General features: G+C 41.9%; 1 protein-coding gene across 1 annotated transcript; it reads left to right on the top strand.

Moving 5' to 3' along the window:
* Positions 1-1,405: 1,405 nt before the first annotated feature.
* Positions 1,406-5,559, top strand: LOC140795649 (probable pectate lyase 5). Its single transcript, XM_073148335.1, has 4 exons — positions 1,406-1,795; positions 1,932-2,675; positions 4,101-4,239; positions 5,100-5,559. Exons 1-4 carry the CDS (start codon positions 1,659-1,661, stop codon positions 5,319-5,321), a joined length of 1,242 nt encoding a protein of 413 aa, XP_073004436.1. The 5' UTR covers positions 1,406-1,658; the 3' UTR covers positions 5,322-5,559.
* Positions 5,560-17,192: the final 11,633 nt, after the last annotated feature.

Here is a 17,192-nt window from a genome sequence, read left to right as displayed (position 1 = left end):
TGAGCTTGACTCCGCTTAAGAGTAATCCGATCCAACGATTTGTGCGAAGTAACGGAAGGTTCTGAAGCATCCACACGCACCCCACTCTAAGTGCACAAATTCGTAAAAAAGATGCCAACTATTTTTTATTACGGTAACTCATCATTCGAACGTGATAATTTAAAATCACCCATTTGAATCGAGTTTAAAATTTATTTTGAACTTTCACATCCAGCAAAAGTTTGTAATTTTAATCACTCATAGATCTTATTGGAGAACCTTGCAATGTCTTGCGAATACCTTCAAGATAACTTGCCTTTCTTAATTATTTTCAATTTTTGCTTTGATTTTTTTTGTCAACCTTTATAACAACTTGTGCATATGTTCATACCAAAATACTAACCTTTTTTTGACACATTTTTCATATTTTAAAATATATAACTAGTTTTATAAACCTTCCTTATTTGTTTCTTTCAAATACCACCCAACATTGCTACAGCTGGACTAGTATGCATGCATAACAGTACGCACAACATTGCTCTGACGTGCATATATCTTCCTTGTGTCGTTCTAAGTGTAAATAGTGACCATGTGAGACCCATCTGCCCACAATTAGAGGTGGGTCCTAGCACTTGGTGATCACCTCCACCCATGCCCACAAACACACTAATTAAAGAAGACCTCGCGTAAATTTAGTACTTACGGTGAGATACAGCTCGCATTTGTTTCTCTTTTTAATCTTTTTCTCCTTTTCTTATGCCGGGAAACGCGATGGGGTAGAATGTCCAAACACCGACAAGTGATCATATTTTGAATAAGCTCTGCTGCGTATGGAAAACTATTTATTGTGGATATTTCTATTTTCAACGAGATCTGACGCTGGCCATGTGGGTGCTATTTTAAGAGAGTGGCTAGTGTGAATAGAAAACGGGTTGATCCTAACACCAAAATATTACTTCCTGGTGTTCCTGACAAATTTAGAGTTTCATGTGATGGAAACAGTGGGCATCAGATGAGCTTATAAACAACCCTTTGAGGTAGTGTGACGAGTTACCCTTGTACAGAAGGGAAGTCCCATCTATACAGACGTGAGCAAATTTATCGGCATCCTTATAAAGTAATTCCATATCATCAAAATAATACCGTTTCATTAATCTCTGCCATTTCTTTGTCTATATTCCTATCCTCATCCTTTTCTTCGAATTGATGACAGTACTAGTAGGTCGTCAGTCATCCACACACACACACACACACATATATATATATATATCATAAATGTGGCAGGACCGAGAGCAAGAAAGTAAGAGAGGATATTTGATTTTGACATATCCTATCCCAAAGGTTAACGGCTAAAAGTAATGAGCTGCAGTAAAAAGAATTCCAGAAATCACGTTACTAAAAGGACCCCACGCCCGTATGATTAGTTAGGTCACACACATCCACCCTCCTTTTTTTCCCCTAGTCTTCCTGTTCCCACTATAAATTAAACCCGATTCCCTCTGCCTCCCCAAATTCAAAACAAATTCAGAACACTCACAGTCTCTTCCTTCCTGTACATTGTAATTACGAGAGAGAGAGAGAGAGAGAGAGAGAGAGAGAGAGAGAGAGAGAGAGAGAGAGAGAGAGAGAGAGAGAGAGAGAGAGAGAGAGAGATAGAGAGAGAGAGCGGGTAAAAGAGAATGAAATCTCCATCACAAACACTTCTCCTCCATCTCATCTTCCTCGCCTCAATCCTCACAAACCCCATCTCTCCTTCTCCCACCCCTCCGTCAGCAGCAGTTCAAGACCCTGAACTAGTAGTACAAGAAGTCGTGAGGTAAGCACATCAAACTTGTTTTTTCTTTCCATTTTTTCTTTTTTTTTCTTTTCTTCTTTTCTGAGAAAACGCATCAAGGCAATCTTATCATTTCGTAGCATAATGTAAGATTTAGCATCTATATAACACAATTCAGGAGCATCAATGCTTCACGGCGGCGACTGGGCAGCAGCGTCTCATGCCGCACCGGCAACCCGATCGATGACTGCTGGCGGTGCGACCCCAACTGGGAGAAAAATAGGCAGCGCCTAGCGGATTGCTCCATCGGGTTCGGCCGTAACGCAATCGGAGGCCGCGACGGAGACATCTACGTCGTGACCGACAGCGGCGATGACGACCCGATAAACCCCAAGCCAGGCACGCTCCGCTACGCCGTCATCCGAGACGAGCCGCTGTGGATCACCTTCGGCCACGACATGACAATCAAGCTCAAGGAGGAGCTCATCATGAACTCGTATAAAACCCTCGATGGCCGCGGCGCAAATGTGCACATCGCCGGTGGGCCGTGCATCACGGTGCAGTACGTGACGAACGTCATCATTCATGGCCTCCACATCCACGACTGCAAGCCCGGGGGCAACGCGTACGTGCGCGACTCGCCGGAGCATTACGGGTGGCGCACGGTGTCGGATGGCGATGGTGTGTCCATCTTCGGGGGGAGCCACGTATGGGTTGATCATTGCACGCTGTCGAGCTGCACCGATGGGCTTGTCGATGCCATCCATGGATCGACGGCCATCACCATCTCTAATAACTACATGACCCACCACGACAAGGTCATGTTGCTGGGACACAGTGATACGTTGATGGCGGACAAGAGCATGCAGGTCACCATTGCGTTCAATCACTTTGGAGAAGGGCTCGTGCAGAGGATGCCCAGGCGAGTTTTCTCTTTCTTGACCCAGAAACGAAATTTTACTTATTATTCTTTTGCATAATACCGTATAGATTTTGATTTTTGGGTTTCTACATAATTATAGCTGTATTATTTAAGATATCATGATTGCTCCTATATTTTTTAAATATTATAATTTTACTAAAATCCCTCAATGGTTAGTTTTTAACAGAATTTTTATAGAATATCTCTAACATAAAGTTGTGAAAGTGAATAAATATACATAAATGACTAAAATATATTTTTCATTTTTCTTACAAATAAGTTTTTTTTTTCCTTTTTGTACTATGATATCCATAACATTATATAGCTTAAGAATTATTTTAAATAATTTATATAAGGGTTAAAATAGTCTTTTACTAACCTAAGGGTTTACTTTAACCATGATTAGTTAGACATAACACAAGGCATGATATATTTGAAAGGGCTCTCGGTGATATTTTGAAAAATATAATAGTTATTATAAACGTAAAATCTATTAATTTTAGTGTATGCAGAGGTCGATCATTTAGAAGCACTATTTAATCATGTTCAGTTTTTAAAGTGAATTGTCGTTTTATGAGAAAATGACATCTTACCCAAAAGACAAGATATATTTATGAATTAGGGATGTAGTTTTATGCATTATGCAGATATATCTTAAAAAGGAAAGGTTGGGGGTTGTGGGTTCTTCGATGCTGATGACATGGAAAAGTACAGGTGTAACTATGTAACTAAAAGAAACTATAAAATTACCTAACCGGACTTCTAAATAATTATTTATGTAGGTCCAGAGAAAAGATTGAACGCATAATTAACTAATTCTATATCCCCGTGACCCTTTCCCAAATGAATCATGTCTCAGTTTGACGTGGATCACATGTTTAATTTTTATCTAAGTCCTCTTTTTAGTAGAGACAAGATAACGTCGTTTGCCTAGGTGGTTTTCCAAAATGTATTGTTATCTATATTATATTTTAGAAGATTCGTTGTTAGGAGGTAGTTGAGGGTGGAAGTTGTAGATCTCTTACTTTAGTCCCATATTGAAAAGAAGAAAGAAGATAAGGTCACTTATAAGAAAAGCCTCAAACGCAAAAGAAACTGTATAAAGTACGTTCAAAATTATCTATTGCAGACAGATTTACTATAACCGTACAATTTTCCAATCCAATGTAACGTTAATACCATGAATAGATTTTCTGTTGATAAAATAATAAAGAATAGATATTAAATGCCAACATTATGACACACAGATCAAATAAGCATTTCAAGGCAAATTACAACGTCTAAACAGTAGTAGCTTCCTTAAAGATCAATTTTCTGTCCAGCAAGCTAAATTTTATAATTTAGCAACTAAATTATTCTCTCTCATCTTACACTTGGTCAGTTGTGTCGATATATGAGATTAATGGGTAGAGTATCGATGGGCAGGTGTCGGCATGGATATTTCCATGTGGTGAATAATGACTACACCCACTGGGAAATGTACGCCATCGGAGGCAGCGCTGCGCCCACCATCAATAGTCAAGGGAACAGGTTCTTGGCGCCAAACAACGAGTTCGCCAAAGAGGTGATTATATATATTTTTATTTATTTATTTATTTATTTTTATTTATTTATTGCTGTAATGATTCCTTAATTCGACGGTTCAAACGTCAGGCTGTCAGCACACAGTGTAACAGTACGCAATTGTCTTCGTTAGTCAACCCCACCCAAAAAGTTTTCGAATGGCTTTCGTTAATCAAGTCGAACTCACTTGTCTAAGATTCCTGCAACAACCCTACGCACCAATGTCTAATATAGGGTTAGGTGTTAGAATTCGTGCTATCCGGTCAGTAGTGGAATCTAGATGTCATTAAAGACACGCCTAAACATACATCAGAATCTAATTAAACTTAAATCTTTAAACCACAAAGTTTGTGCTAATAGTTTTTGTCTGTTTTTTCTCAACTTAAGTGGTTATGTACATCCTTTTTTTTATTATAGTTAATGCCTTAATAGTATATGGGTATTTATCATTCTAATATTGTGTTTTGCTTTAATTTTCCCAACAACACTCGATTACCATATAATAGAAATTTGATGAACTATGTATAATGATTGTAATATTTCTTGCACAAGTTAACCTGTCCCACGTATCTCTGTGAATGGTTGCCCCCTCCATTTAGACAGCTATTATAGAGGTGTATTTAGGTTCTTTTTTTTATATAAAAGTAACATAATATTTTCTATTCCATCAAAGATGCTTTTGAGACAGTAAAAGCCAAAGCATTGGTGTAATGAGTAGAACTATATGATAGGATGCTAATGGTAATTAAGAAAAATATTCGCTGTAAATTATGAATTTCTATTTAAAATATTGGTATTGGTTGGTAAGAGCCTGCACTTTGATTCACTTAGTATTAGTGGTAATGTTCTTTGATCTTGTAGGTGACCAAGCGTGAGGATTCCTCCGAGAGTGAGTGGAAGAAGTGGAACTGGAGATCGGAAGGAGATCTGATGCTTAATGGAGCATTCTTCACACCATCGGGAGCCGGAGCCTCATCAAGCTATGCAAAAGCCTCTAGCTTAGGAGCCAGGCCTTCCTCTTCGGTTGGCTCCGTTACTCTGTCGGCTGGGGCACTCTCATGCAAGAAAGGCTCTCGCTGTTAAGACCCATATAAATTAATTTTAATTTATACGAATTAAGAATGATCGAATTGGATGGTGTATCTTTACTTATTCTTCCCTTGAATGTAACTACTAGCCTTTATGATTCAACTTCACCCTGTTGTTCCCACTTTGCAAATGTGAAATGTAACTACCTCAAAGGAGCAGCAAGTCATGATGTGTTTGTTACTATCAAAATTTATGTTCTCAATGAAGTACATTCATGATATATTTCACAAAATTGAAGTACTATAATGCATGTGAGCACGACCCAACCCGTTCTCTTACAGGATTAAGGGTTTAGAGAATATGGCGCCGCAAGGGAAGATGTGATAACTGCACCGTTGAGATAACTTTAAAGAGCTTGGCTGTTTCTAGATCTACAACTGTAGATATATATCATGATTGAAAACATTCATTTCCATATCTTAATCCTGAATTGATCAATAGTGGACCCTCTTTGCATGATTTGTATTGCTCAATAAAAGGTGCATAATAAAGTACTAGTAGGAACGTAGACGTTTCGACCAATTAATAAATTGTAAAGCAATCAAATCTAGGCAACTAGGAAGCAGTATAAATACAACAATCTAATTCGAATTGACCAAGTCAACTATAATTGCCATACTATAGTTTTATTCTACAATTTGGTACCATAATAACTTACTAATTACACTAAAATTCTACAGTACTTATTCTACGATAGTTCTAACCTTTTATATTCTAAGGAAACAATACTATAGTCATCCACGGATCAGAAGGGTAAACCTTTTCAGTTAGATTGTATTTAAGAGTTGACAGGAACTACATCTTGCCCATAAAATGTACACAGCTGCTTGCAAGCTATACAAGTATGCAAAGGTATTATATAATAGTTCTATATACTCTAAATAAATACAGAAAATTTTATAATAGTCAAATCTCTCTTTGCAAGTGAACACTCCCTTTCACTCATGTAGCGAGATGATTAGGACCCTCACATGCTAGTGTTAGCTACTGCATATACACACAAAGATGGGGAGTGCCTTCTTACCTCCTTGATCGGGTGAGGTTGGTCTACTTTTAAGCCCCACCATGTGAGTATGGTTGTTGGACGTTTGACAATTAACTAATAATAGAAGATGTTACATCGATGTCGATAAAAGATATGCTAACTTTCTGTGTGCGTATATATATATATACATATATGGTCCACATTCATAGACATCTTAGCTAAAGATTCAACTGGAGACATGTGAATCATGGTCATAATTTAGAAGAGATACAGTACGTACGTGTTGTATAGCTGCCAATATTATTATTATTTTATTTGAAAAAGAGATGTGATCAACTGAGATACAGTTACAGCCTAGCTAACAGTCACCAGAAACATCGTAATGAATTATTTGCAAAATCAGGATAAGCCTAGCCCAAGCGTTGTCAGATATCTATGTCCCTTTTAATGCTAAGTTCCTAAATTAATTGTCCCTATTTTTTAGTTTTAATTTAGGTACTTTAAACTAGACTGACATAATTTGGTGTTTAGTTTTGAACTAGACTAATAGTGCACTTATTATTTATGATATGAAATGAAAAAGTGTTGGTTTTGAAGAAAAATAAATAATATGTACATTTGATGGATGAAAATATCATTTTTATGTCATGATAGTGAACATTATTATAATATACGAATAATATATAGTGTCTATAATAGCTATTTGTGGGCTTAAATGCATATTATTATAGACTTATTTGAAATACATAAATATAAATAGATTCTTATATATATATATATGTACTTATATTAATTTATTGAATATTAGTATTTATCAAAAAAGAATAGTAGTTATGTTTTGAATAATGCTATCAGTATATAATTGCACCTAATAAGTAACAAAACAACTACAGTAAGTAATTGTAATATGAGGACAAAATATTGACTATAATTTAGGATAAATTAATAATGAGTGGTTACAATAAGAAGTTATCTTTTTGACAAATTAATTATAATTAGTAAAAAAAACATCATATGTCATATATAATTTCATATCCCAACTCCCTAATTTAAGATCCCGTGGACCTTGCTAACGAGAACTAATCATAGCAAACGTGAAAGGTGGTTGTTTAGTATTTATAGTTATGATGAATAGTCTTACCTCCTATAGAGTTCTCACATATTATGTATATGCATTCTGTTTTGGCATTCAGTATAATTATATGAACTTATATAGAGATGATTACAGTTGAACAATATTATTATTCACTCGATTATATTAATCTTGGATATGAATATGCTAATAATATCTAGAGATGATTGGAGACGATTATATTATTATGTCTTTATGTCAAAATGATCTCTAGTATGAATATGTATGCATAAGATATATTATTGGAGACTATATTGTATCATATTTCTATTGACTTACCATCTAAATTCTTGAGATGCACGACTTGTTATAGTACTAGATAAACATATATATTATATCATTTAGAAAGAAATGCATGAGTTCTTATGGATATGATAGTTGGTAAAATGATGTGATTCGGGTCTGATCAGATTAATTCATGGAGACATTAGACTTGATTGATAGAGTCTATTTATCTTTTAATTATTTCATAATGTAAGCTTTTTAGGTTAGTCTAGTTTAGTCATGTGAGCCATTAAAGTAAGTCGAAATAAGTCATAACAGCCCTTAAGGACAATCTAGTTAACTCAAGTAAGCCTTTAAGGCAAGTACAATTAAGTCACGTAAGCCTTTAAGGCAAATCCTAATTCGAGTCGTGTCAGCCTTTAGAGCTAGTCGTAGTAGGACTCATTGTAACCTACCTCTATATATAGAGGGGTTGGGCTTCTTATTAAGTATCCAAGTATTGAGAAAATATTCTAGCCTTGGGTTTATCTTAGAAGTAAGAGTAAGATAACCTAGGAATAGAAGTAAATTAATATCCATTAATCACCGCTATCACTGCCCATCATCTTCCTCACCATCACCACCACCATCATCCCTTCTTCCACCCTCTCCATCTACCATCATTCACCCTAATCAAAGCATACACTCCCTTGTTGTGGATCATCTCTAGTTGGTCCGTAACAACTTGGTATCAGAGCCATTGTTATGCTCGGACCAGATGACAATCACATGAGGGTTGGTAGCAAGAATAATTGGGGAGACTTCTACGGTCGAGGATCCACCACTGGCGACAACTACTCAACTACATGAGAGCACAAGTCCATTGCAGGAACTGCCAACCCCACCATTCTCGACAGCACAATTGGAAGTGCTTCAATCCTTGCAATCAATACAAGCATTCATGGCTGAGATGGTGTCCTCTATTAGCGAACTCCGTGATGAACGAACTCCACAAGCACAAATAGAGAGGAGTGTTGTGGCTCATGAACCTATGAGTGCTGAACTGATTAAAGAGGAGGACGTCGTAGGGTTTCGGGTGGACCATCCTTTGGGCGTGCAGACCAATGGATGAACCCACTAGGTTTAGGCGCATGAGATGGAGTCCAGCGCACTAAAAATCCACCCCATCCAACGACTAGGGCTTAGTCTGACCCGACGGCGCATAGGGCTAGGCCCGAACCACCTGTGCCTAGGGCTTGGACCGAGCCACTCGCAGCTAGGGTTTGGCCCAAAACAGAGCAAGGTAGACCCTGGCATGAATCACCTGCACCAAGACTAGGGCTTGAGCGACCCGTGGCCAGAGGTTGGCCCGAGCCACCTACGACTAGGGCAGGCAGTGGTCCGAACAATGGGTCATGAAGCCAATGCCATAGTGGGACCCTCCTCCACATGGCAAAAGGGACACGCGCGGGGAACGAGGACATGTCATCCATGAAGATAGGCCATTTGTAAGGGCTCAAGTTTGGACCATACGACTAGATTTCCCCAAGTTCGTGAGAGGCGATCCACTAGACTAGATCTATTGAGCGAATGAGTTCTTCACCTACCAAGGGACCCCTGACCACTAGAAGGTCCTAATAGCCTCATTCCACTTGGAGGATGTCTCGATTATATGGTTTCAAGTGGCACAATGAACTCAACCATTTCTGCCTTGGGATGAGTTTGCGTCCGCCTATGTAATCGGTTTGATCCAATTGAGTATGAAGACTTTCAGACAATCTTGACTAAGCTAACTCAACGGACCACGGTTCGAGCTTATCAAGAAGAGTTTGAAAGAATTTGTAACTACATATCGAGTTGGTCAGACTCAGCCCTCCGCAGCAGCTTCATTAGTGGACTCAGGTCCAACATACAAGCAGAGGTCAAGGCCATGAGGCCTAGGACATTGTTGGAGGCCTTTTCTACAGTGGCCATGATGGAGGAGAAGGTTAGGGAGCTATGAAGAAACTCCAAGGTGCCATGGAGCCCTACGGACTCCCACTCTATCGTAAAGGGGGAAGTCCCTACCACCTAGTGCTTCTCCCATTGACTTTGAAGGGCAACAAAAGAGCTTCTCTTGAAGGGTTTATGCTTCTACTGCGACGAGAAGTTTGCACCGGGACACAAGTGTTGTAAATAACCTACGATGATCATATTCCTCGGAGGAGATGAGGATAGCAAAATGGAGCCGTGGGGTAATGAAGGGGAGGTAGCGGATATGGAGGTCGTGGACCATGAGGATGAGGTGCGTGCCGAATTGAACTTACATGCCTATTTGGGCTCGTGAGCACACCGAACCCTTCGGGTAGAAGGTTCAGTCAAGAAGCACCAAGTCGAGATACTAATTGACTCGGGCAACACACATAATTTCATGGATGAGAAGTTTGATACGATTCGGACTTCATTGACGTCGTCTTGAGCATGGATTCACTTTAGGAGTGTTTTTATTTCATGTTTTAGTGTTTAATTTCTATTAAAATAAGTTTTCTGTAAGTCGCGTTCGAACGTAGGTGGAGTGAGTTTGAACGCGGTTTGTGAACGTGGTGAAGAGAATGTACTGTGTGTTCGAACGCGGTGCGTTTGAACGCACTGTGAACGCCTGCATCGCGTTCGCAAATACCGACAGGCGCGTTCGATTGCGCGTTCGAACGCCTGCATCGCGTTCGCAAATCCAGACGAGCAAACTCGGTGCGTTCGAACGCGGTCGGGCGAGTTCGAACGCGGTCGACGAAAATTGTGTTTTTAGGGTTAATTTGGGTTGTTGGTTAGCCTATAAAAGGATGTGGTAGGCAACCAAATTGATTATTGATTATTGAGATTGAGTTTTGCCTTGCCTCCTTCGTCTTCTTCGCTCCCGTTCTCTCAATCCCCGGCGACGCCGCTTCTAACCTCCCTCGTCCGGCTAATCACCCTAGTCCCTTAGGGGTGGCCATCTTCTCCCCCTTCGTCCAATCTATCCAACACTTGCCCTAATCTTTCCATCAACCACAACCCTTCCACCATCACCTTTCACCGGTGCCACCACATTAACGCTGGTCCGCCTTCAACCACCATTACCTAGGATCACGTGCCTCCATCCACGGATCCAAAATAGACCATCTGACCTTAGTCCACAAATCGGACGATATCTCGAGATCCCCACATCCGATTCGCCTGCAACTAGATTTGTTGGAAAGATATTTTCTGGGGCTACAACATATCAAAGTTTCACGTCGATCCGACGGCGGCATATGTCGGGATCTTATTTCAAAGTTTCGTGCCAGATCTAGTCCAGATCAAGAATTGGAAGAGATCGACCCTTCACCAAAAAGGTGAGATCGTACCAAGCTAGTATCAGAGCTCCATAGCCTGAGGCGTGATCGTATCAAGCTGGTATCAGAGCTCCATTCCCAGAAGCGTGATCGTATCAAACTGGTATCAGAGCTCCATTCCCAGAGGCGTGATCGTACCAAAGTTGGTGTGACAAATTGGGTTAGGGGTGACTCCAACCATCGAATTTGATGTAGCCATCGGCCATCGGAGGTGGTATAGTATTACAGACCGATAGTAGGTGTGGTAAATTGAGGTGCAGATCCAAGATGAGATGTTTCGGTTGGACTTGCACCCTTCTGTGCTCAAGGGGGCTGACTTGGTCCTAGGAGTTCAATGGATTAGGTCTTAGGCCCAATCCTAGTTGATTTTGGCATGATGCGGACGGACTTTTAGTATGAGGGGAGACCAATTCGACTCAAAGGGTTGCGACTGAACCGTAGGGCTAGGTTAGCCTTCAAGCCCTAACTCGGTTACCACAAGCTGGCTACCATGGCTTGTTGATGTGGTTGGTTTCAACCACGGAGGAACCAAATCCAAGTAACACAATAGCCGCTAATTTGAACTCACTTCTCTAAGGGTTTGGTCAAGTCTTGAAAGAGCCGCATGGATTACTGCCGATCCGATACCACGATCATCGGATCGAGATCACACCAAGAGCCGGACCAGTGAATGTGAGGCTGTACTGATATCGACATGCCCAAAAGGACAAGATCAAACGGCGGTACGAGAGATGTTGGATCAAGGCATCATCCAGCCAAGCCATAGCATCTACCCTTTGCCAATGCTCCTAGTGCGGAAGAAGGACAACTCATGGCGATTCTGCATGGATTACCGAACACGAAATGCCACTAAATGCCATCACCATCAAGGACTGATAACCGATATCAGTTATCGAGGAATTATTGGATGAGTTAGCCGGTGCCACCATCTTCAAAATTTGCGGGGCGACTATCACCTGATTAGGGTCTGGGCAACTGACGTTCACAAAACAGCCTTTTGAATCCATGATGGTGATACACTTAGTTAGGATCTTTTCTTATTACATTAGTTATTTATTTTAATTAAAATAATATTCCTGTAAGTCGTCTTCGAACGCAGGTGGGGTTGTGTTCGAACGCCTTTGCGAATGCCTGCATCAGGTTTGCAAATACAAAGAATGCATAATGTGCATTCGAATGCGGTTGGGCAAGTTCGAACGCCACGTTCGAACGCCTGCATTGTGTTCGCATATACATAGAACGTCCCTTGTGCGTTCAAACATAATCAGGCATGCTCGAATGCGATTCGGCACGTTCGAACGCGATCGACGAGAATCCTCTAGAATTAGGGTTACTTATTATTATTAGGACTTGTTGGCTAGCATCTATAAGTATGTGGATGGCAGCCAAATTCATTATGGAATTGGATTATTGATTTCTTGCCTCCTATCTTCTCTCTTGACTCTCTCCCTCCTCCCTCTTCACCATCCTTCCACCTCTACCGTTGGCAAGGTTTCTCCTAACTTCTAATCTCCTTCATTTGTCGAGCCACCCCTTTTCTTTGGGATCTTGACCACTTAGTTCCCTTTGTCTATATCCCTTAACCACATCCACCATCCACCTTCATCTCCATACCCATCTATAACCTTAACATCCACTCCACCCGTCACCACCACCATCACTCATGTTATATCATATTTTCGTCCTAGTTGCATTTCGGATCTGCGAAGGGCCTAAATACAAAAGTTGTATATCAGGAAGTTAAGAATCTAATCCACTTGGTATCGTAATTTTCTGACTACTAAAAAAATTTGATGAATATTTTCCATGGTTATGCAGACTGATTCCTATACTATGTCCAGATCTTGAAGGAATAGTTCCATAGCCGATCTTTTGGTACCGTTACCCATCAATTTGGTATCAGAGCTAGGTGAACCTCAGACTTTTATTAATGGTTGAAACAAGGAAGATGACATCAACAAGAAGACCTATGGAGAGCACACCGACAAAGGAAGATTCAACCCATGATAACCTTAACCGTGAGGCCAATTCCTTTGGAGCGACCACGGTAGGAGCGAGTCAACCAATGTCCATGGGTGTGAATATGGGTTTGGCGGATGAACTTAGGGGCATGTTCCAAATATTATTGCATAGAGTTGACGCAATACAAAAGGATCAAAATAATTTAAAGGAATATGTCATGAACCGATTGGGTTCGTCATATCCTCAACGATGATTGGAGCCTCAAGGAGGACCAGCGGTGGGACTTCATCGAACCATACCCCACAAGTCCAGGTGCGACATGAGAGTGTCAATGATCCTCTCTTACCCATACCTACACATCATCCCCCACCTCCGTTACAAAATCCAAGACTGATGGTGGTGGAACTCGAGAGGCGTGCGGCACCGGTGCGCTTCGTCGATAAGGAGGATTGACACTTTGAGGATGAGGTTGATCCCTTTGGAGAAGGTGATGGACGTGCTTGAGGATTTAGAGAAGGTGATCAACATGCACAAAGGTTTAGACCTAAACCAAGGATCTTTCGCAAACCCGACAATGCTATTCGGGGGAGAACCGTACGCTTGGACTTTCCAAAATTCCAAGGTGGTGATCCAACGGATTGGGTGTTTCATGTTGAACAATATTTTTATTGTCAAGGGATAGTGGAGGACAGAAAGGTCCAGATGGCAAGCTTTCACCTCCAAGGAACGATATTGCATTGGTAAAGATCGGTTATTTGTGGTGGTGGATTTACTAGATGAGCTGACTTTTGTAGGAGGATTACACGCAGATTTGGGACAGCGGCATATGAAGATTTTACTACCACATTAAGCAAGATGGTTCAAAGGACTACTATATTAGAGTACCAAGTTGAGTTTGAAAGAGTTAGTAGTCGTTGTGAGCCACCGTGGCCCGAATGTACATTGATAAGTACATTTATTTTAGGGCTGCGAAAGGAGATACAAGCGGATGTTCGTGCTCTATGTCCTACTACTCTTGAGAAGGCATTTGAGAAGGTTGTGAGGATGGAACAAAAACATAGGGTTCTAAAGATGGCAGTGAAAACCAATTGGGGCAACCGAGATGGGCGGTTTGCTCCTATAACATCGATTGGAAATTCTGTGGTTTTAAAAACAGCGGCTGCGACTACTAGACCACGACCACATTTGAGACCTTCTTTCGACATTAGAGGAGGCATAAGACCCCCTGTTCGAACTCTCACACCTGCCCAGGTGGAGGAGCGAAGAGCGAAGGGCCTTTGCTTTCGATGTGATGAGCGTTTCTCCCCCAGTCATCGGTGTTCTAAACCGATCGGGAATGTGATGCTTATCGATGGTCCTGAGGAGGATGATGAGGTAGTTGATGATGGAGAGTGTCTAGAGGAGACCCATGAAGAGACTGTGGAGGAGGGCGTGGAGGAGGATATCCAAGCTGAAATATCGATGCATGCATATTTGGGTACTTCCACGCCGAGGACGTTACGAGTAGATAGACTCGTTAGAAAGCATTGTGCTCATAATCGTTCTGCCCACTCCATTGATTAGGATCCATGTCAAATATATCTTGGTATAAGCAAACTCAACTTAATTCAAGTATAGGGTTTTTGATCTTGTCCTTTATTTGATTTAATTGAGCCCCCGAGTCCAGAGATGACTCACACTTGACTTGACCCCTTTGGCTTTGAGGTCCAATCTGATACGATCACGCCTCTGGCTATGGAGCTCTGATACCAGCTTGATACGATCTCTCCTTTGGGGCTAAAGATCGATCTCTTCCGATTCTCAGATTTGGACTGATCTTGCACGGAACTTTGAAATAAGATCCCGAAATATGCCGCCGTTGGATCGATGTGAAATTTTGATATGTTGTATCCCTAGAAAAGATCTTTCCAACAAATCAATTTTCAGGAGAATCGGATTGTGGTTCTCGAGATATCATCCGTTTAGTGGACGAACGTCAGGATGCTCTATTTTGGATTCGTGGATGGAGGCACGAGATCCTAGGTAATGATGGTTGGTGGAGGACCGGCGTTAATGTGGTGGCACCGGTGAAAAGTGATGGTGGAAGGGTTGTGGTTGATGGAAGGATTAGGGCAAGTGTGGGATAGATTGGACGAAGGGGGAGAAGAGGGCCACCCCTAAGGGACTAGGGTGATTAGCCGGACGAGGGAGGTTAGAAGCGGCGTCGCCGGGGATTGAGAGAACGAGAGCGAAGAAGACGAAGGAGGCAAGGCAAAACTCAATCTCAATAATCAATAATAATTTTGGTTGCCATACACATCCTTTTATAGGCTAACCAACAACTCAAATTAACCCTAAAACACAATTTTCGCGGACCGCGTTTGAACTCGCCCGACCGCGTTCGAACGCACCGAATTAGCTCTTCTGGATTTGCGAACGTGATGCAGGCGTTCAAACGCGGGAGCGAACGCGCCTGTCGGTATTTGCGAACGCGATGCAGGCATTCACAGTGCGTTCGAACGCACCGCATTCGAACGTGCAGTACACTATCTTCACTCACGTTCACAACCCTGTTCACAAACCGCGTTCAAACTCACTCCACCCGCGTTCGAACGCGACTTACAGAAAACTTATTTTAATAGAAATTAAACACTAAAACATGAAACAAAAACACTCCTAAAGTGAATCCATGCTCGAGACGACATCGGTGAAGCCCGAATTGTATCAATCCACCACGCTTCCGCAACCTTGTCCTCAAGGTTTGAAATTGGGGAAGCGATCCATGATATCTGACTCTAGCTCCTCCATGGTATGATCTTCTGCATTGGTTCCCCACATATATGAAGATATAGGAAATGTTGGTGCTGAGAAAGAGGCAAGCTCACTTGTGTCCGGTTGGCGCGAAAGGGCATCAGGCGCTCGATTCTCGATTAGCAAGTTCCAAGTCAAGCTCGGTCCTATCCATCGCCGCGAGTCTTTCGTAGGCACGCAAGATAGGGGGAGTGCGATCATAACCGCCTCAAAGGGGTTCATCCTCAGTCGAGCTTGGATAGTTGTACTCCTACTAACCCAAGGTGGAATTCAGGTCCATCTACATTGAGTCCACTTGGTGTCGGGTGGTCGAAGCACTTGACTCAATGTCAGTTCAGTAATAAAAATCTGGTGCATCCGATTGCGCTCGGGAGGTCGAGTAAGATGCAGTTGGTGGATCCGGATTTGGTCCTCCCAATGACTCGAGTTAGGTTCCGTGACAGCCATTTGCAATAGTAGAGCTTGGTCCCCTACACAAGGAAAGCCCACAAGTGGTTGCAATGTCGGTCCCTACTGCGGTTGATTTCCATCCAGCAGCACCCTTCCACCATTCCTTCGAAATGTCAGTGTGAGGTTTGAGAAATCAAATGTTACGGGGCCCAAGCTTCGAAGCCATTGGGTCTCCAAAACAATATCGGCACCTTGCAAGGCCAATGGATAAAGATCCATTGTGAAAGTTTGGCCTTGCACCTTCAATTCGACACCTCCACAAATAGAATCTGCTCGCAATGTGGTGCCATCTCCGATAGTCACTTCGAAACCTTCCGTGGGTTCCGACTCGAGCCCAATCTTCCTAAGGAGCCTCTTGTTCGAACGCGGGAGCGAACGCGCCTGTCGGTATTTGCGAACGCGATGCAGGCGTTCACAGTGCGTTCGAACGCACCGCGTTCGAAGGCGCAGTACACTATCTTCACTCACGTTCACAACCCTGTTCACAAACCGCGTTCGAACTCACTCCACCCGCGTTCGAACGCGACTTACAGAAAACTTATTTTAATGGAAATTAAACACTAAAACATGAAACGAAAACACTCCTAAAGTGAATCCATGCTTGAGACGACGTCGGTGAAGTCCGAATCGTATCACAACCCAGCTCATGTCTAGCAACTCAACCTAGTCAAGCCCAACCATGTAGCCATCTTGAAATTCTAACCACTTAGTGTTTTCAAAAAAAATTGAAATCCCTAATATTTCTCCCGTAATTCCATCTTCATCAGCCGTTGCCATAGGAGTTGCCTTGGCACGTGGCAGCTTTGGCTGAATAGTGACCACCTCCAGTAGTTGCTTTGGCAGGGTTCCCGATAGTGTGGCGGCAGTCGGCGGCGATGGAAGGCCGAAGTTGGCCCCAAAAATGAAATCTACACCTCCTTCTTCTCTTTCCTATTGCAGCCACGACAAGGTGCCTTCGGCCGTCTGGAATATGAAAATAGCTGTCAGTGAGG

This window comes from Typha latifolia, chromosome 9, assembly GCF_019914945.1.
Source record: "Typha latifolia isolate L0001 chromosome 9, TyphaL0001v2, whole genome shotgun sequence".
Classification (NCBI taxonomy): Eukaryota; Viridiplantae; Streptophyta; class Magnoliopsida; order Poales; family Typhaceae; genus Typha; species Typha latifolia.
Note: the sequence above shows the minus strand (reverse complement) of the source record. Positions and strands in the feature narration are given on the sequence as shown.